The 21,965-nt window shown below is 33.6% G+C and overlaps 2 protein-coding genes across 2 annotated transcripts in view; one reads left to right on the top strand and one right to left on the bottom strand.

Annotated features, from left to right (window-relative positions):
• LOC132758296 (uncharacterized) overlaps nt 1–5,977 on the bottom strand; it is a 28,402-nt gene extending 22,425 nt beyond the window's left edge. Inside the window, exons 1-4 of the mRNA XM_060749871.1 lie at nt 5,831–5,977; nt 2,160–3,112; nt 853–1,307; nt 207–620 (exon numbers count right to left, since the gene is read on the bottom strand). Of these exons, the coding sequence (XP_060605854.1) occupies nt 207–620; nt 853–1,307; nt 2,160–3,088 (1,798 nt within the window). The 5' untranslated portion in view covers nt 3,089–3,112; nt 5,831–5,977. The remainder of the gene's footprint in view (nt 1–206; nt 621–852; nt 1,308–2,159; nt 3,113–5,830) is intronic.
• Nucleotides 5,978–6,189: 212 nt separating this feature from the next.
• On the top strand, nt 6,190–15,033 carry LOC132758289 (splicing factor 3A subunit 2-like). Its single transcript, XM_060749855.1, has 8 exons — nt 6,190–6,344; nt 8,576–8,718; nt 9,504–9,622; nt 9,994–10,103; nt 12,592–12,641; nt 12,959–13,099; nt 14,095–14,163; nt 14,386–15,033. The coding sequence occupies exons 2-8, from the start codon at nt 8,593–8,595 to the stop codon at nt 14,839–14,841; spliced, it is 1,071 nt and encodes a 356-aa protein (XP_060605838.1). The 5' UTR covers nt 6,190–6,344; nt 8,576–8,592; the 3' UTR covers nt 14,842–15,033.
• The last annotated feature ends 6,932 nt before the right edge of the window (nt 15,034–21,965 follow it).

The raw sequence follows: 21,965 nt of genomic DNA, 5'->3' as shown, positions 1-21,965 counted from the left end.
CTTAGTATTCAATTCTCAAAAGCAAAGTCTCTTGTACTTTAATTTACATAAAATATAACTTTGGAGTACCATTATGATAAGATAATTCAAATTTTTATTTCCCTGATCATACTCTGGTTAGAATAAACTAGAAAGATATAACATGTACAATATTAAAAAAATATCAATAAGGAGAAATTTGTAGCTATTTTTCTTAATAAAACTACCTTTTTCATTTTCTATAAAATCTTCTCTGTCAGTTTGAACTTCTGCGTTTGATGTAGATGGCGTGGGTGGTGGCTGTTGCGATTCCTCAGTTTTTACTTCATGTTTTTTGTATGTTGTATGACCTGGCTGGTACACCTGTGCTCCAAGACTCGTAGGTGGGTGTGGTATGAACACCTGGCCACTCCCACTAACCTGCATGTAAGGAGCATGGGCTCCTCCTAGTCCCACCATATTTGGCCCCGTACCCAATTTGATATTGATTTTGGAAAACCCGGGAAGGGAATTCCATGTGGGGTTGGGAAAATAAGGTGGGGGAAAAAATTTATTTGGGCCCAAAAGCCCCCTGGTTAGGGAAGTACCGGGGGTTTTGTGGGGGGGTGGGGAAACATAAAAAGGGTTGATCATAGGGTTGTCTTTGGAGTAGAAAACCCTTTGCAAAAAATTGTTGGGGGAAAAAGTTGTTTAAGTCAGCAGAATAACATAATACGAACTGTAGGGATGCTTTTTGGAATTCCTTGAAAGACCTGGCGGGGTGAGCTATTGTTGATGCTACGGGGGGGTTTGGAGAAATGTGTTGCTGTTTTGGGAAGGATGAGGTGTCTGTTTTTGGTTTTAGGTGGAGGGGGTTATATGAGACCCTTTCACTACTAAATGAAGCTTGTCTTGAATAACTCTTGTAATTGTTAAACTCTTGACTTGCAAGTTGGTCTGGGTTATGAAAATTCTGTGCAATAACAGCAGGTCCTACTGGTGTGCTAGGGGTTACTGGACCATTGGTTGCTGTGCCAGGTGGGGAACTGTAAGGTGAGTATATAACAGGCCCTCCCTGGAACTGATGAGTCACTGGAGCAGCTTGGCCAGGGTGAAATGAACCATATGCTTGGTTATATATTTCATTTGATGAAAATGCCACATTCCTTGGAACTGTAACCTGTTCATAATTCTTACTATTTGTTAGATTCATATCCCTTGGCTTTTTCTTTTCCTGATGGTTTTCCTCTCTATCAGACCTTTCTTGATAAATTGTTGGAGGTTCATACTTTGGTCTGTTTAGCTTTGGTCTAGGAGACTCTGCTTTTGTTATACCTTCGAGAATCCAATGCAGGGAATTGCAAATTTTTCACATGATCTTCAGCTTCACTTGGGGCTTCTCAACCATTTTTTGTTCTTATAAGCAGGTTTGAAGTAAGAACTTTTTGGGTTAAAAAACTGTTCCTTTGATAGTAAAATACTCTCCAATTAGATTTTCAACTACCTCCCCATCTGGCTGTCTTGGGGTTTGTGAAGTCATTGGAATCATGAACACTAACTTATGCATGTCCTTAGATTCAGCCCATGCTTCTTTGTTTTCTTGCTGAATTTCTGGTTCCTGTTTCTATCTTCTGAACACTCTCTTAAATTTTTTTTAAGATAAGATTTTGGAGGATTTCTGCTTTAGAATTCACTAGGAAAGGTATGACTGAAAGTTTAATGGTTTAGTTCGGTTTTATTCTTTAAACCAGTTTGGAGTTTTATCTTTTCGAGGCAGAATTTTTCATTTTGACCCGGTCATGGTGCAAATCATCTATATCCTTTTTAAGCTTTCATTACAAACTGAAAAAAATTTTTTCCTCCCCTTTAAAAAAAAGTTCTCAGTTCTTTTGTAAACGTACCCAAAGTTTGATACCCTCTGTTTAAACCCTTTTACGTATCTGTTTCTCAGCCCCCTGGTCTATGAGTAGCCCAAAAAAAAGTCCCCCCCAAAATCATTTGTTTAAATTTTAAAATCCCCGGGTGTTTTTAACCCCACTGGTTTTCAAACTCCGAGACCATGCATTAATGCTTTGTCTCTTTGCTTTCAAAATTTGCATCCTTCCCTTTGGAAACTAAATTTTCCTAATTTTTTGAAGTTTTTTATAATTTTTCAAATTTTCAGCAGTATCTTTGGGTAAAACTTTGGAGTGGGTTTTCACCTTAAACATATCTTGGTTTTAGTGTCAGAAGTTTTTGTTTTAAAATAAAGATCTTTGCTCTCTTTGCCCTGTTTTTGTTCATGTTCTTTAGTTATATTACCATTCATATCTTTCTGAGTAGAATAACCTGATTCAGAAAATGACCTTTTGAAATCTCTTGGATTTTTTGCAGCTGGCACATTAGTCCAGTTACTTTGAGCATTTAAGTCTGATTGCATTTTACTTTTTTCTAACCTTTTATCTTTTTTATCTTGCTCTTCATCATCAGTTAACTCAATCTGATCCTTTCTAAAATTTGTCCAGATATCATCACTTACTTTGATTCCCAACAATTCTTCCTTTGTAGCTTTAATAAGCCTTTCAACAGTTTCATTGTAAGCATCAAGATTGTCTGATTTATTTTCTGATTTCTCAGTAACTGTAGTTTGCTGATGTTCAGGATTAGAGAAAAAGAATGAGGATGTTTTGAGCTGATGCTCTTGATTATGATGAACTTGTTCAGACTGTCTATTATAGTCTTGCCATTTTGTTTCCCTTACATTTGTCTTTGATTCTAAAACAGTCTCATGTCTTGGTTTTGCCCTTACATCACTTGTCAAATGATTCTGTTTGCCTGTAACATTATGAATATCTAAAGAAGATTTTGTTTGCATATCAGATTTAACATTATTTATGCTGGAGATATTATTGCCCACATTTTCACTGAAATGTGGTCTTTTATGTTCAATTTCATGAGTACAGTTTCCATTGCTTATTGAATTATCCTCTTTATGTTCCTTGTAAGATGAAACATTTCCAAGCAAGATTTCTCTTTCATGAGCATCCACATGTTTAACATTTTCAGCACCATAGTTGTTCAGTGTCTGGAAGTATGCTAGTCTTTTCTTCCTCAAGTCATCAAGACCCTCACCTGGTTCATCCTCATCCATTTTACACTTCTAATTAGTGCTGTGCTGAAAACAATAGAAGCAGAAATTCTCTATATATTCTAATGATTTTATTTTTAATTATCAAACTATAAAGTTTAAAAACATTTTTAGAGCTATTATATCTCAACAAGTCATCCACAATGTAGACATTTATCATTAATATTAAAAAATTTTCAACTTGCTTTTATCACACATCTCTCTGTAAATGTAAAAATTGTTGCTATTTAATATTATAATGATTGAAATTGATCCTAAATTTGATCCATATTTTCATCAAGTAATTTACTGAAATACAATATAATATGCTTAAATTTTATCCCAAGATAAGTTTGCTTCTTTGTAAATCAGCAACTTTCTACATGTGTAAATTTTCTAAATTATTTTTACATTGATAACTTTATCAAAATAAAACTTTAAATAAAAAATGATATGTTTGAAGAAAAAAAAATCCAATAACCAGGGCTCGAATTTAACTTTTTTGGCCAGTAGCAATTATTTGCTAGTGGACAAATTTTTAACTAGCAAAAACTGAATTCAACTAGCACTTTTTACAACAATGATTTTTTAATTCCAAAATTGTTTAAACTTTTGTGTACATTCATTAATTGTTTAAATCATCATGTACCATAATAATTAATTCATTGTTGTTATAATTATGTATCATAATAATAAATTTTATTTTTTAAACTACATTAACAAAATTAAAATTGTAATTTATTTGGACGAGTTCGAACTGCCCTGGGTACGAATCAGCAACGTAACTTTCTACTCAAAAACTTGATTTAGGGGACAGGGATTCTTATCAAATGTCAATCTACATGTAAAAAAAATAATAATGCAATATTGTCGCCATACCGACGATGTCTGGTCTTGATTATGCGCACAACATTCGGCGCAAAATATTTTGGCAACATTTTAGCATTTTCATCGTCATCAAGTTCGTACGAAAGACTGACGTGCAGTTCTTTCTCCCATTTTTTAACCGTTTTAACTGAACGTCTGATTGCCTTTCTTTTGATAGACAGTGAATCATCTTCTGTACTCAGAGTATTGTTATCGGAAGACACATTTGCTTCACTGAAGTTCAGTAAGTGGGAAGAAGTTCGTTATTTTTCATTTAGACATTTTATTCCGATCACGCTTGATTTACACGGACAAAATGACATTTGGACTGGTTTAAATTTGTGTACTTTTTTAAGCGAGGTTAAGGTATAGAAAATGTAAATCAGACAGCAAGTGCGCGCATAGTTTATAACTCGGCTACCTGCGAATATTATGTCCCATTTATATTTCGGATTTTCCTGACGAGCGTATTCCGTAAAAAAATGCGAGTAGTCATAAATCTAACTCGCAAAATCATTTTTCAACTAGCATTTTGCGAGTGTTAAATTCGAGCCCTGAATAACTCTAGACAACTAATTACTATAATGGGATCAAGTATACATGACTTGACACATGATGTAAAAGCTTGAGTGCACACTGAGTTGACACCTTTGTCTTCAGTTGAGATCCCAAAATGTTGCGATTGTTTCCATTCTCGGAATACCTCGCTCAAATTATCACAAAGTTACATTGAAAATGGCAGCACCCATCTAAATGTGACACTGAAAATTTCACTGATATAAGGTAAAGAAATCTATATATTTTTTAATTGTTTTTATTTGATCTTTTTTTAAATATATACATTTAGTCTATAGCTGGGCAAGCCAAAGGCCCCGGCTTTGGCTTGCTTGGCTATACACTTCATATGTATACAAGAAAATAATCAAATAAAAAACAATTAAAGAATATATAAAATTAGATACCTTTCAATGAAATTTTTTGTATCAGTTCTAGTCGGGCTCCGCCATTTTCAATGTAAATCAATGATAATATCATTTAAATATGAGGGGTATTCCGATAACCAACAATCGCAACTTTTCAGATTAATAATATGAAAAAGGCAAAGCCTCAAAGCGAGCTCGATTTACTTTTACTGTGAAATAGTATAAAATAATTGTTCATTTTTATTTTATATTTTCGTTTTAAAATTGTCATTCGGTATTTTATACACTGCTTCCTTTTTTCTGGTTCTCTGTCCTATTATGGTTGTCATATAAGTACGCAGGACACCAGTTTACGCTTCCGTTTTCAATCAGAATACCTAGTCTTTTATCGTTATCTTGTAATTCCAAAAGTTGTGATGTGTCAATTTCGTACTTCGGATGAAAATTTTCAAAACCATCACTGTCTAGGGAGTTCCGCGTTACCATAAAGCTCGCTTTGCATGCAGGCATTTAGGGCCAGCTCTTCGAGCTCTCTAATAATCTGGAAGGGTCTTTTACAGTAAAACAGAAACAGTGCATGAAATACCGAAAGACACCTTTAAAATGGAAAAATGAACAATTTTTTTATCCGACTTCCCCGTTCATTGGCTTTGCCTAATTTCATATAAAGGCAATGAACTATGATGACATGTCAAGGGTCTGTTACTGTTATAATTTGTCAGTCGTAGTCACTGTCAGTCGTCTTGGACATGTTGGAAGAGTGAATCTTAACGATATTTCGATCCCTGTTATCATTTAAGACCAAAAGAATATATTTTAATTTTTACAGGAGAGTAACATTGCAAGAGATTAAATTAAAAATCATGAAGTCGATCATCTATGAATTCAATCAGCAGTTCAGTGAATTCTACAGAATAAAATAAATTCTTCTTTTTATTTTTCTACATAAAAATCTTACGATTAAAATAATGCATACTTGTACAACAAATCTGACCAACTGTTATATGGATGATAAAGCTTTACAATGAAAGCTTAACTGTTTTTAAAATTTCCGACAACTTGCATCTCAGAGAATGTCTGGCATCCATTTTGTTTCCAGTAAACAATCTTTTGTTTGGTTCTCCATATTTCTGTTATAATCTGAATGATTATCGCAAAAATTTAGAAGCAGTCCATCTTTGCAGGTACTCGAAACTTGATTTTTTTTTCAAATAAATTACATATGAGATCCCAAAATCAATTTTCTGTTGTTTTTTTCCCAATGGACTTGATATTCAAAACTTAATTTATAACATTTGGAAGTATGAAATTTCATTGGTTCGTTTATTTTACGAAGGTTCTGAAGTTCTGTGTGTTTTTTTTGTCTATCTGTGTGAACTAATTCTTCTTTTTTTTCAATCAAACAAACCAAACGATAGCGTACGTTGTTTTTTTTTGGTCATTAGAATGAAATAATCTGCGATCATTTAGTTGAAACAATTTTCTAACAGGTATATTTATAGATTTGATTAAAATGCAATTCATTTTCTTTGTAACTGAAGATGTTAGACTAAAGCGTACATTAAGGAACATAATTGCAATTTGTCATGTTATTTCGCGACTCGTCATAGTGGATTTTCCCTTCTCTGGCAAAAGGTCATTTTGCGAACTACACAGTCACTGGCCATGCTTATAATGTTTCGAAAAGGAAAATTGCAATGAAAATTCACCCAGAACATTGACATGTGATAAAAAGTGCATGATATGAAATTAGCAGGCTGGTGAAATTGCCGGATCGGGCTTAAAATGAAAATTGCACATTTCTTGGAAAGTATCAAAGTTATTTTTACCTTTTTAAAGCATATTATTTCCTACCTAATTTGTGATGTATAAGAACTAAAATTAAATGAATTTTAGTTATTACACAAGAATATTTTGCCTTTGTTCGATTTTAAGCAGCTAAAATTTTCAAGTCCAAGAACATGACTTTTTAAAATGAATTCCAATTGAATTTTGAGTTTTATATGATCAGATATATTCATTTTAATGCGCCATCATGTAAAATATGGCAGTTCTAATCTGTGTAAATTTTTTTTAGCAAAAACATGTAACCCCTGTGGGTGAGTGTGGTCAACAATTGTTATGCAATTAAAAATACAGCATACAATACAGAAATTTAAGGTGCTGGCGCATTAGAAGAGATACCCAGGATGCAAAATAATCCAGATTTGAGGAAAAAGGCAAATGCAAAAGATGTGTTTATGGACTTAAAAAAATTGGACCATATAAAATGAAAAAAAGTGATGTGAAATCCGTATTACTCATAATAAAAAATAAAACATTTGTTAAAGTCTATCTAATTATAATGCCTAAGATATATCACAAGTTTAAAAGCAATATCTTTGACTGTTTTTGAGAAATTACATTTTTTCATTTTAAGCCCGATCTGGCAATTTCACCAGCCTGATTAGGTGCAACCACAGACACTTTGGGTGTGGAGCTCAAAACGCCTTTAAAATCCAAATAAAATGCATATTTGTCAATCCCAACACATGTACTGATCATATGTATCTATATAACTTAATATAAGCCGTTTTGAAAAAATTCATATTTCAACGTCTATAATAATTATTATAGACGTTGCCCCGCTCGGACTTACTGTGTATAAAACAATGCACTCTAAATAGATCTGTTTAAATATCTGTTAAATATGAAATTAGGTGTTATCTAGGTTACTTAAAATATGAAATATTTATTATTTCTTGTCTATAACACCAGTGAGAGGGGTTGGTTGTATTCAAAGATAGATATTTACATTGCAAGCAGCAGTGTTTTCATTATATACCTGTTAAAGGTAAACACTACTTTATGATTACAAATGGTCCTTTATAGTTTCACATTTTTTTTTTGTTGCAAAAATTCCATCCCTAACCAATTAATCCTGAAATTATCTTTTTTTACCCTTATTTTTTGGTATGATGATATCTTTTTGATACTAAGGGGAATAGTGTGAAGCTTGTAACTTGCAAATTTATTGTCCAGAAGAGCGAAAATTTTTCAAGAAATTCAGTCTTATGAAAAATGTATTAAGATTTTAATGAAAGTAAAAAGATTCAATCTTATTAATTATTTACATGATATGTGCGATTAATTACTATTTTTGCAGTATCAATCACTATAATTCTACTGCGTTACTAACGCAGTAAGAGGTATTTATGTATATTTTGACCTCTTTTTGCTTATTAACATGGGTTGTAAGTGCCATTTGCAATGTGTAAATTACTTTCTATGTTTACTTCACAATATTTTACTTCTAAATACATTTTCAAAATTTTCATGAAAATTAGCATGAATCTGGAGGCATGCTGCTTTAAAAATGACTAGCAATACCGTTTAGAGAATAAACAAAACAGTGTTGTAAACATGGTCAAAGATCTACCACCAGATGGAAATTTTGTTGACTGCATAACTGTCATGATTTTTAAACAAATTCATTAGTGCTTAAATGTATAGAAAAATAAATATAAAAAATATAGTAAGTAGAATCAAGAGTAAAAGTTTGCTTTGATGTTGAAAGGCTTTTTCAAATTATTTAGAAGTTTGCCAAGTTTGCTGTGCTTTCATCAATGTAACTTCAGCCTATTCAATTCATCCCACATAAAATAATTTCCTTCATTAAATAAATCTTCTTTTAGATGCAGGTAGTATTTTTAAATTTATTGAAACATTTTGTATTTTGCAGGTAGATAATAAGGTGTCATGGATTTCCAGAACCGTGTTGGAGGGAAAACTGGGTCAGGAGGAGTGGCCTCCTCTTCTGAGACCAATAGGGACCGCAGGGAAAGACTGAGACAGCTTGCGCTGGAAACTATAGACCTAAATAAGGTAATCATTTTATAATAGTTTTACCAGAGTTTATGTACATGTAGCCTTTTGATAGTTAGTTTTTGTACACTATTGTGTATTGAAACAAAAACAGATATAAGATTAAATACAGCTTTTCACTTTAAGTGGTAAGATTAAATAATTCTATAATATAGTAGAATTGTTTTTATAGGATAGTAATGGGGTTCTAACTTCTTTACATTAAAAGGGCAGGGGCATCCATGGCTGAGTGGTTAAGGTTGTTGACTTCAAACCACTTGCCTCTCACTGCTGAAGCTTTGAACTGTGCAAGCGTCTTTGGATTTATTCCTGTGAGAAAGTTATCCAGCTAGCTTAATACGAAATGTTGGTGGTTCTATTCAGGTGCCTGTTTGTGCCTTAAATAATGCACAGAGATCTTCCTCCACCAGTAAAGCTGGAAAGTCTTCATGTGATCTTTAAAGTGTTGATAGGACTTCCAGATCCAATAATGAAAAAAACAACAACAAAAAACAAAACCCCAAAATATTCAAAAAGGGCATTAAAGGAGAATGTTCTTGTCTTTTAAAAAAGCTCCAGTAGGTAATGAAAAGGGTAGATTTTTTTTTCCAATTAAGATAAAAACTATACTTTTGGACTTTGGGTGTACCTTTGTTTTCAGAGGTATTTAGCATGGAAAAAGAGTGGTCTGACTTGTTAATATTCAATATTGCATTAACATTAATTTTGTAGACTAGTATTCATATATTTTTCTGTGTTTGATTGTTTAGGATAAGGTATTGTCATTGTCTAGTTGATATTTTCAGGACCCATATTTTATGAAGAATCATTTGGGATCATATGAATGTAAACTATGTCTGACACTACACAACAATGAAGGCAGTTACCTAGCACATACACAGGGCAAAAAACATCAGGCCAATCTGTAAGATTTTTAGTTTCTTATACTGATTTTTTTTTTTAGAAAAATATATGTCCTTATTTTTACAACTGTGTAAACTTAAATACTGAAAACCTGCTTAGATTAGTTTATTATAAACATTCAAAAGTTCATTGTTTCTATTGAAATATACTGTTATAACCTCTTAAATGTTTTTTAAAATTTTTAGTTTGTATTGTTAAAATTTGATGAAAAGTGTAAAATGAAAAGATAGTTAATAATGTATGTTAAGTTAATAATTTAAAATGTGTAGTATGTATATTATATTATTTTATCAAGGTGTTACAAAATAGGAGTTATTTCAATATTTATGATTTACAAAAACTGTATTCTTGTGAGTGTTTTTTTTTCTGCAGGGCTCGAAGGGCGGCCAAAGAAGCAAAGGAAGCACCTGCCCAGCCTGCTCCAGAAAAACCTCGAGTTGATATCAAAAAGTTTGTTAAAATTGGTAGACCTGGTTATAAAGGTATATTTTAAATCAGTACAAGATTTATTATTTGAAAACAATTTAAGAAGAATTTGAGTATTTAGTTTTTATCACATAGCCTTGCTGATTTTACAACTGTGCATAGTTGGTATTGGATGACTATGCATATATTTTGATGTAGATACATTCACATTTTGCATTTGCCTTCATATTTATAAGGGATGGCAACGAGTAACTGGTTAATCGAGTACTCGATTGAACGTCCGAATATCGGTTAACAAAATTGATATTCGATAACTCAAAAAAAGTATATAATTCCTTTTCTTGCGGTGTATCCAATTACAAATATAGTTCAGAAATTAGGAGATGTACGCATATCTTCATAAACACCTTTTAAATGCAATTTAAACATCCTTGCAGAGGTGTGAAAATGAGATCGTAAATTTGACTAGGCGATCAGCAGTTTGGCATGGAATTGAACACAGTCCTGTGTTGCTTACATCATTCGGTCTCTTATGATATTTTATCACCTTTAATTGTGTAACAGTTTTTAGCCGAAACTTGTTAATTATAATAACATAAATATATGCTGTCATTGACATTCTCTTATATTTATTGTGTATTTGCTAGCTATATCCATTGCCACTCATCAGTCTCTATTATTATACCCCCGCACAACAAAGTTGTAAGGGGGGTATACTGGAATCAGCTTGTCCGTCCGTCCGGTCTGTCCGTCCATACGTCCGGCCGTCCGTCCGTCCGGCGCTCCGCCGGTTTTTTTCTTGTCCGCCAAACTAACTTAAGATTCCTTTGACCCTTAGTCTTCATATTTGGCATGGAGGTTAGTCATGATTAGTAGATGACCCCTATTTGATTTTGAGGTCACTAGGTCAAAGGTCAAGGTCACAGGGGCCCTTGACTTCAAAAAGCTTGTCCCGCCCAATAACTTAAAGATTCCTTTGACCCTTAGTCTTCATATTTGGCATGGAGGTTAGTCATGATTAGTAGATGACCCCTATTGATTTTGAGGTCACTAGGTCAAAGGTCAAGGTCACAGGGGCCTTGACTACAAAAAGCTTGTCCGCCCAATAACTTAAGATTCCTTTGACCTACAGTCGTCATATTTGGCATGAAGGTTAGTCATATAAGTAGATGACCCCTATTGATTTTGAGGTCACTAGGTCAAAGGTCAAGGTCACAGGGGCCTTGACTTCCCCCAAAAAGCATGTCCGCCCAATAACGAATTCCTGTTGACCTTACAGTCGTCATATTTGGCATGGATGTTGGATCATGATTAGTAGATGACCCCTTTTGATTTTGAGGTCACTGGATCAAAGGTCAAGGGTCAAAGGGACTTTGACTTCAAAAAAGTTTGTCCACCCATTAACTTAAGATTCCTTTGACCCACAGTCTTCATATTTGGCATGGATGTTGATCATGACTATAAGAAGACCCCTATTGATTTTGAGGTCACTGGGTTAAAGGTCAAGGTCACAGGGACCTTGACAAAAAAAAAGCTTTTCTTCTCAATTTGCTAAAGAATGTCCTGTCAGCAATGTATTGATTTTGACATTTTCACATTTGAAGCATGTAGAATACATAGCAAACTTAGCAATGCACTGCTTTAGAAAACCTCAGATTTGGTAGGGGAGGGTTGTCCTTTAAATTTCTTAAGGGGCCACGGGTTGTTTTCTGACAAAGGGTATGCGGGGGGTATTCACCCCCAGGGCAGGGGCATTTTCAAATTTTTCAAGAAGAAAAAAAAAGATTTTTATAAAACTGTTTTTACTTTGGTTTTTAAATTTTGATCCCAATGTATTGAAAATAATTTTTTACGTTTTGAAAATTAAAACATGTAAAATTTGCTGTTTGATAAATTTTTAAAATTTTTTTTTATTGGTTAATTCCTTAAAACCCTTTCCCTTGCATCCTATTAATTTACGAATGGGAAAACCCAAAAGAAAAGCTTTGCAAAAACAGGGGTTAAATTAGGGGTGTAAAAAATTTAATTAAGATCTTTGGGAAAATCTTTCAAAAAAACCTTTTAAGAAAATTTCGATCGGAAATATGACCGAGTACTCAAGTATTGATTTTTGTTTTCATTGCCATCCTTAATAAAAATTATCTAAATCTCCAAACCACCAAAAGTAGGTGCAGAAATCTATGAATTTATAAAAGAATCTCTCAAACAAAGCTCTCACTGCTCTATAAGAGTTAATTTTAATTTATCTGTTCCATTACACTAGAATTGCAGAAATAAAGAAGCTTGAAGATATTAGAGTGAAATCAAGTGATGATTTATTCTTCATTATAAAGAATTTGGAAAATGCATTGCACCCATGTGGGTTTGAGACAACTGCTTTAGATTTGTTAAGCTGTATAATTGAAATTGGCAAAAGTCTTCCGTTATCTCATAGAGAAACCTGGTAAAACAGAAGTCTGAGAATAATAGTAACTAATTCTATGTATATTCTTTATCATTATATACATGTAATACAGCAAAATTATTTGCTTATTTTACTTACAGTAACCAAACAAAGAGATCCTGAGTCACAACAACAAAGTTTACTATTTCAGGTAATGTTGCTTATATTATCTGTTATTGGGTTTGTTAAACTCAATGTTCATTAGGATACCACTGCTTTAATTGGTTTTAACATTTTGATCAATTGTTTTGGTGTATTTTCAAGAAAATATTTATTTAGTTAAGTATTTGTTTTATATCAATTGTTACATCTGATCATATATAATACCTATTTATTCATACTGGGTATACAATTTTTGAGAAATATCAAAACTTAAGAAGTACAGTTTAAATTATGTTTTATCAGTTTCAATATGATACATAATACATGGATAATACATGTATATCAGTAGGATTTGTTTTATAATAGATTGACTACCCTGAGATCGTAGAGGGGATCATACCTAGACATAGATTTATGGCAGCTTACGAACAAAAAGTTGAGCCTCCAGACAGGCGATGGCAATATCTCTTGTTTGCAGCAGAACCTTATGAAACCATTGCTTTCAAGGTAAACTATATAATGTATAACCTATTTTACTTAATGTGTATATCAATAAATGAGGACTATGGTAGTGTTTGTGGTTAAAGGAACTCCACTCAGGTCAAAAAGTCTAAAGACATAAAATGTGAAATTTTTATATAGATAAAATGATACACTTAAAAGGGAAAAATGTGCAATGAAATATACTCAATTGAAAATCATCATTTTGTATGATATTTAGCTTGGTTTTAGACCCAAGCCTTGCAGAGCAAAAAGCATTGCAATGTTTATTATGTTTTGGTCATTTTGCACAATAAAGATCGAGTATTTTGAGAAAACTGATTGAGCGTTTGGTCTGATAATTTGCACACAAGTTATTAGTACAGTCCTTTATCAAATGGTATACAATTTTAGAAAAATACTGCCAGTCCCTTCATGTCTGAAAACTTCAGTGGAGTCACTTTGATGTGGATGCCGTGAGACATTTGATCGAGTTGTTTGGGTCTCTGACTCCTAAGATTATGATATTATTATACAGTATTAGCTTAACTTGAAAACACAAAAAAATCAGACTATAATTATGTCTGTAATGAAGGTAACATTAGGTGGTGTTGCTGTGCCTTATTAACCGGTGTTTTTACCCTCAAAAGGAATACCATGTTTGTGTATGTAACCCAGAATCCAGAAAGTAAATGCTTTCAGCTTTCCATACAATAGACCAAAGAAGTTGTTAATGATTACGGTTACCACCTTAAATTGAAATCTAGAATGTTTTGTTTTTATATCATATTATTTCTTCTTTGATTAATGAATTCCTGTTTGAATAGAGTGTGCCTTTTTGAGAAGATTAAAGTAATGTTAGAGTATGATATTTTATGTAATGTTAGAGTATGATGTTTTATGTAATGTTAGAGTATGATATTTTATGTAATGTTAGAGTATGGTATTTTATGTAATGTTAGAGTATTATATTTTATGTAATGTTAGAGTATGATATTTTATGATATTTGATGTATTGACAGGTTCCCAGCAGAGAAGTTGACAAAGATCCTAAAAAATTGTGGAGTCATTGGAACAGAGAAACAAAACAGGTATTGTTATACTCCTTTAAACACACATATTGTTAATCTAAACAACATGTGAGTTTTTTTATCATTAAGTGAAAATAAGATAAGCAATTTCTGATATTTAACTAAAAGCACTTAAAGAATACATTCTCTGGATACATGATTTAATATTAAACTAACAGAATGATTTATGTATAAATTGCTTGGATATTTTGTTTATTGAAATTTATTTGGTTTATTTTTCAGTTTTTCCTGCAGTTTGCATTCAAAGTAGAGGCAAAGTTACCACAGCCTCCTCCAGCACCACCAAAGAGGGAACCACCATCTCAGCCTCCAATTTCCGAGGAGGAAAGAGAAGGCCCATCTGGAGGTGGTCCACCCCCCATGCAGATGCCTCCTCCTCCAAGAATGCCTCCCCCTCCTCCAAGAATGCCACCGCCTCCAATGGCAGGTGGGCCACCAGGAATGGCACCAATGCAAAGACCTCCAGTTCCTCCTGGTCCGCCCCCTATGGCTCCACCCCCTATGCCGCCTATGGCTGGAGGTGGTCCTCCAGGACCCCCTGGAATGGGAGCTCCTCCTCCACCACCAGTTCCTCCGCCTCCGCCAATGTCTGGAGGCGGGCCTCCAGGAATACCAGGAGGTGGGCCTCCAGGAATACCAGGAATGGCTCCTCCCCCTCCACCACCCCCATCATCATAAATATAGTTATGACTGTCATGAAACATGTGGACCATCTGTATTATCAAGGACATTGATTGAAAGAATAAAAGTGATCAAAGTAATCTCTACTGTTAAGTAAATGTACTGTAAATATTTGTGTATATTAAATCAATGGACAGGAAGAAAAAAAAACTTGGTAAATTTGAAGCCTCAGTAAAGATTTTTATTAAATCTTGTGTTTGTTATTTCTGTGAGAAAATTTGATACCACAAATTTGATATATGGCATCGACAAAGCTAAATGTTCATATATTACATTACCAATCATTAAATTTGCTGAGTCATGCTGTATCAGCAAAATTTCCAGACAACTGAAGTAATCAATATTTCAAGATTAAATATAGAATTATCCAATGTAGATATATAGTTATTTAATTGCTATGGTTCAATTCTGTAGGAATAGACCAATTATAGTGGAAATATATGATATAGATTTTGTGTCATTGAAATTATTGTCCAAAAAGAAGTGAATTAGCTTGACTGCACTAAGTTTATGGAGAGCTGTCACACTAGTGCCGGCATCTGAGACCAGATGTTTGCTCAGTAAAATATTCTTTACTTCTCTTAATTTGTAAAACGCTTTACTTCAGGCTTAAGATAGTTATCCCTGACCTAGACAATTTGATGAAGTTACCCACTTTCTTGTGCTTTGATGTACAGCTGTGTAATGTCGACAATATTCACAGTTTTAGATGAAAAAATTGAACTTTGATATCAGCTGGCCGAGATACATACTTTCTTGTCCTTTGATTTACAGCTATGAAATATGGACCATGTGCACAGTTTTAGATTTGAAATTGAATTTTGATATAGGCTAACCTAGATAATTTGATAAAATGACCTATTTTTGTGTCGCCTCTACGGAGTAATGGTCACTTCTCCGTCGTCTGTCCGGACTACTCCTCATAAATTACTGGTGCTATTTGATTTAAACTTTACAGGAATGGTTAGAACCAAGTGTAGTATGCATATTGTCAGCATTTTCCAGTTCAATGATTTTTGTCAGAGTTATGGCCCTTTAATAAATTTTATTTATCCGAAGGGAGAGCATATAGTCGCCACCTTGACCTTAATTTGTTTAAACATCACACAGTGGTAGAGGACATCGAGGTGGAGTGCAGTGTCAAAGAACCATAACTCTTATTTTGCCCCGTTTTTGAATTATCTCCCCTTTTAGAAAAATCTTGTCCGGGACATAACTCTAAAACTATGAGATATCAACATGAAGCTTGTAGGTAGACAGATCTAATTAGGTAGAAGTGCATTTCAAAAGAACTATTACTCTGCTCAGCCCCGTTTTCGAATTATCTCCCCTTTTAGAAAAATCTTTCCGAGACATAACTCGATAATTATAAGAGATGTCAACATGAAACTTTTTAGGTAGATAGATCTCAATGAGTAGATGTGCAGTGCACAAGAACAGTAATTCTGCTTTGCCAAATTTTGGAGTTATTGCCCTTTTATTATTTTTACACTTCGAACTTTGTCAGGGACATAACTCAGAAACCATAACAGGTATCATCAAGAAACTTTGTAGGTAGATGTTGATCTCATTTATTAGAAGTCCAGTGTAAAGAACAGTTACTCTGCCTTGCCTTATTCTGGAATTAATGCACTTTGAACTTTCACAAAACTACAAGAGGTGTACTTTCCTGTGTCAAAAGCATCACCCGGTCCAAACCGGGCTCTTGTTTAAGTTTGTCCGAACTATTCCTGTTTACCACTAACACAATTTCAATGAAACTTTACAGGCTTGATCTTTAGTTCAAGTTCTAGCGCATATTGCACAGTTTTTCAAGTTGAATGATTTTTGGCCGAGTTATGGCCCATTAATGAAAAAGGTGGTTTTTCAACTTTTTCTTGTGTGTTGCCAGATACACAAAAGCTTGTCCGGATTACTTCTCAAAAACTACTGGTGCAATTTCATCCAAACTTTACACCAAGTCTAGTTGTGCATATTGTCACCTTTTTAGCTCACCTGACCACAAAGTGGTCAAGGCGAGGTATAGTGATGGGGCTATGTCCGGCGTCCGTCATCGTGCGTCGTCAACAATTGGGTTGTTAACAGTCTGGCAGTCACATTTTTGATTGGAACATCATCAAACTTTGTCAGAATGTTTGTCTCAATGAAATACAGATCGAGTTCGAAGATGGGTTATCTCAGGTCAAAAACTAGGTCACAAGAGCTAAAAATAGAAAAAACTTGTTAACACTCTAGAGGCTGCAGTTTTCATCCAAATATTTTGGAAATTTGTCAGGAAGGTTGTTTTAATGATATCTAGGTCAAGTTCGAAGATGGGTCATCTCCGGTCAAAAACTAGGTCACAGGAGCTAAAAATAGAAAAAGCTTGTTAACACTCTAGTGGCTGCAGTTTTCATCCAAATAATCTGGAAATTTGTCAGGAAGGTTGTTTCGATGATATCTAGGTCAAGTTTTAAGATGGGTCATGTCCGGTCAAAAACTTGGTCACAGGACCTAAAAATAGAAAAAGCTTGTTAACACTCTAGAGGCTGCAGTTTTCATCCAAATATTCTGGAAATTTGTCAGAAAGGTTGTTTTGATGATGTCTAGGTCAAGTTCGAAGATGGGTCATCTCCGGTCAAAAACTAGGTCACAGGAGCTAAAAATAGAAAAAGCTTGTTAACACTCTAGGGGCTGCAGTTTTCATCCAAATATTCTCGAAATTTGTCAGGAAGGTTGTTTAGATGATATCTAAATTAAGTTCGAAGACGGGTCATCTCCGGTCAAAAACTAGGTCACAGGAGCTAAAAAATAGAAAAGGCTTGTTTACACTCTAGTGGCTGTAGTTTTGATTCAAATATTCTGGAAATTTGTCAGGAAGGTTGTTTTGATGATTTCTGGGTCAAGTGTTTAGATTGGTCATGTCCGGTCAAAAACTAGGTCACAGGAGCTAAAAATAGAAAAAGCTTGTTAACACTCTAGTGGCTGCAGTTTTGATCCAAATTTCCTGGAAATTGGTCAGGAAGGTTGTTTTGATGATTTCTAGGTCAAGTTTGAATATGGGTCGGGTCTGGTCAAAAATTAGGTCACATAGCCCAAATATGGAAAAATCTTCATAACACACTAGAGGTCACATGTTTGACTCAGTTGTCATCAAACTTGGCCATGATGCTTGTTTAAGACATTGCTTGGATACGGTTGTGTCAGGTGAGCGATCCAGGGCCATCATGGCCCTCTTGTTATATATAATACATGTACACAAGTTTTACGCTTAAATGATTTTCAGCTGAGTTATAACCCTTGAATTATAAAGTGTTTTGCCCTGTTAATGATTTTTGGGTCTCCTATAACACAGTGGCTGAAACATGCAATTTGCTATCATGAGGAGACACAGTCAAGTCATCACTGATCGCCTTTGTCTTGCCCTTTGATGTACAGTTATGTAATTTAGACCATATGCACAGTTTGTAAATTGAACTTGTTGTAATGAATGGTAATAGAAAAAGTAAACAAGTATAATGTTGCCCTGACCTGGCATCTACAGATGATGGGCAACATGTATATTATTTTAAATATTTAAAATATTTGCTAAAGAGTAAAGGTAGACAACCTATTTAAATCATAATTGTATGGGTATTTGAAAACTTGTTAACTATTTCTTATCTCAAAGAAATGCACTATGTGTGGATAAACAAACAGGCTATAAACATGAAGTGGTCGAAATAAACTGTTTAAATTGTTTAATCAAAATATTTCTTCCCGATAAACTCCATATCGCCATACATGTAACCCGAAAATGTATATATATACCGCTACTGTGTTCCAAATATGGTTATACACATCTAGGCTATCGTGTGAGGTCACACAGTGTGTTGGGCGGAAAAAAATTGGGCGGAGCACTAAGCCGGTAAAAGTGCATATTGGATGTTCTTCGTAAATAAGAAAGCTACAGTCGCTTCGCAAGCTCCGCTCCTTTTTAGCTTTCTTATTTACGAAGAACACCCAATATGCACTCTAACCTATACATATATATTTCTAAATGTCCTATATTACAAGTATAAAACAATATGGACCTTTCCAGTGTTTACAGATTCATGTAAATTGGCTAACTTGTTATCCAATTGCTACACTGAGATAATACATAGTCACTGGTTGACCTGGTTTGCACAAAAGAACACATGGTTTTGTTTGTGATACTGTTTGTGAGCAGTTGACCTAGCAATGAATGGAAAAGGTGTGGCTTAATGTTCCGCTACGAAAAACTGGAAAGGTCCATTAGGATGCATTTAGTCAGCAGAAGAGTTGTTTACATGGCAATCAATAACAAAACAAGAGGGCCATGATGGCCCTGAGGTCGCTCACCTGTATGTAGGCCCCTGGAGCGGGTCCAGTTTAAACCCCAGGGCTTTTATTTGAACAAACTTGGAAGACACCCATAAGAAGATGTTTCATGATGTACACACTTATAATGAAAAACAATGATCTGCCCTCCCCCACCCCCGGCAGGGCCAATTTTATCCAAGGGCTTTTATTTGAACAAACTTGGTAGACACCCATAAGAAGATGTTTCATGCTAAACATCTAAGCTCTAGCTCATTGGGTTTTTTAAAAGAAGATTTTTTAAGTTTTTACTATACACATATAGTTAAAAACAATGACACCCCTGGGGCGGGGCCAGTTTTGACCCCAGGGCTTTTATTTGAACAAACTTTGTAGAAACTTACTAGAACATGTTTCATGCTTAATATCTAAACTCTAGCTATTTGGGTTTTTTCAAAGAAGATTTTTAAGTTTTTCCTATACACAAATAAGGAAAATCAATGACCCCCGGGGCAGGGCCAATTTTGACCCCAGGGCTTTTATTTGAACAAACTTTGTAGACACTCACTAGAAGATGATTCATGCTTAATATCTAAACTCTAGCTCTTTGAGTTCTTTAAAAGAAGATTTTTTAAGTTTTTACTATATACATATAGGGAAAATCAATGACCCCCTGGGGCGGGGCCAATTTTGACCCCAGGGCTTTAATTTGAACAAACTTGGTAGACACCCATTAGAACATGTTTCATGCTAAATATCTTAGCTCTAGCTCTTTGAGTTCTTTAAAAGAAGATTTTTTAAGTTTTTACTATATACACATAGGGAAAATCAATGACCCCCTGGGGTGGGGCCAAATTTGACCCCAGGGCTTTTATTTGAACAAACTTGGTAGACACTCATTAGAAGATGTTTCATGCTAAATATCTTAGCTCTAGCTCTTTGAGTTCTTAAAAAGAAATTTTTTTAAGTTTTTACTATATACATATAGGGAAAATCAATGACCCCCTTGGGCGGGGCCAATTTTGACCCCAGGGCTTTTATTTGAACAAACTTGGTAGACACTCACTAGAAAATGTTTCATGCCAAATATCTAAGCTCTAGCTCTTTGGGTTCTTTCAAAGAAGATAATTAAAGTTTTTTCTTTCGAATGCCATGGCAACCAGAGTTCTGTATGGAATTAAATTCTTTGAACAATTTTTAAAGGGGACCACCAAAGGAACCTTCCTGTGAAGTTTGAATGAAATTGGCTTAGTGGTTTATGAGGAGATGTCATTTAAAGTAAAAGTTTACGGACGGCCGGACGCCGGACGAAAAGCGATCACAAAAGCACACGCTGTCACTTTTTGACAGGTGAGCTAAAAAGGAGAAGAAAATTTTGAAAAAGAACTTAAGACAAGTTACAGAAATTATCTTTTTTATTTATCACAATGCTTCAAAGTACACATGGACTACAATATATATAATACATCTATATGTAATAATATATACCGTATTTATACCATTAACAAGCCATCAAATAATGGAAGATATAATCAACTATAAGATAATAATGGTGAATGTAAATTTGTTCAATATAAATTTAACTGACTAATAAATACATGTATATTTTTACACAAATTATTAAATAATTACCTGTTTCTATTTTAATTGTACCCTATTTCATTTATATCAATAATTTCGATCATGCTATAATTCAATACAATGATAATTTCAATCATTTATTCTAAGGCTTTCTAAAACTATCTTCTATTACAATTGAAATGCAAAATACACTGTTATTGTAAGAATTCTTAACAATTTCTTGTCCAGTCACCAGTAAATGTTTCTAGATGAAGAAAAATATGGTTTGGTGAAGAACTACTTGCATTTTAGCATTACTTATATTTTTCTTCATACTTACATGTATATATTTTGATTTCTTACCATTCAATAGATAATTATGTTTTCATTCTTAACTTATTATCCATATAAACTGGCATATTACTAGTCTTTTTTCAAATACCATTCAAAATAAAGCAATTATTTGATTTCAATTTTAATACTTCTTTGATATAAAAACCTTTATATAAAAATAAAGCTTTAAAAGTAAGTAATTTTATCTCGAATGTCATTCTTGCCATTCATCTTCATATTCTCCTATTCTATTTGTATATTCTAAAAACAATTTCTACCAGCCATTTTTATATAGACCAAAGAATAATCTTCCACATGAACCATTGTGCAACTGGGACATTTCTAAGAATTACAGGAATTAACAGATTTTTTTTCCCCACTTTATGTATATAAAATATATATTAAACCTGCATTTTTATAAAAGAAACCAATCACAATCATAAGTTAACATAAAATTCTTTTTTTCAAACCTTGAACCAAAAAGGTGATAAAAAAATGTCCTGACCTTGAATAAAAAATGAGATACAATAAAACAAATTAAATCATTTCATATCTAAACAGCTAGCATACATGTCTTGTTGGCAAATAGTGGGATGGATTAAACTGTTTTGCAGCTAGCACAAGAGAGCTAAATTAAAAATATACATTTCAACTTAGTCTTGAGAAAATGAACACCAACTTGTGATTACCCTGGTGATAAAATAATTACATTTATTTTCGTAATTAAATGATCAATAAAACTATTAAATATCAATAAAAAAAGTTAATTAAGTGTAAAATATCTAGCTTCTGTTAGTTTTTTTTTAGAAGATTATCACATTTTTTAAAATCATAAACAAAACAACTACTACAATGAGGTAACTATAGTAAACAATGTAAAGGGAGGTTAACCATGATATCTTAGCAATATTTGTTAACATAATTCTTAC

The sequence above is a fragment of the Ruditapes philippinarum genome, unplaced genomic scaffold (genome assembly GCF_026571515.1).
Source record: "Ruditapes philippinarum isolate M1 unplaced genomic scaffold, ASM2657151v2 ctg1402_1_1_1_1, whole genome shotgun sequence".
In the NCBI taxonomy this organism is placed as follows: domain Eukaryota; kingdom Metazoa; phylum Mollusca; class Bivalvia; order Venerida; family Veneridae; genus Ruditapes; species Ruditapes philippinarum.
Note: the sequence above shows the minus strand (reverse complement) of the source record. Positions and strands in the feature narration are given on the sequence as shown.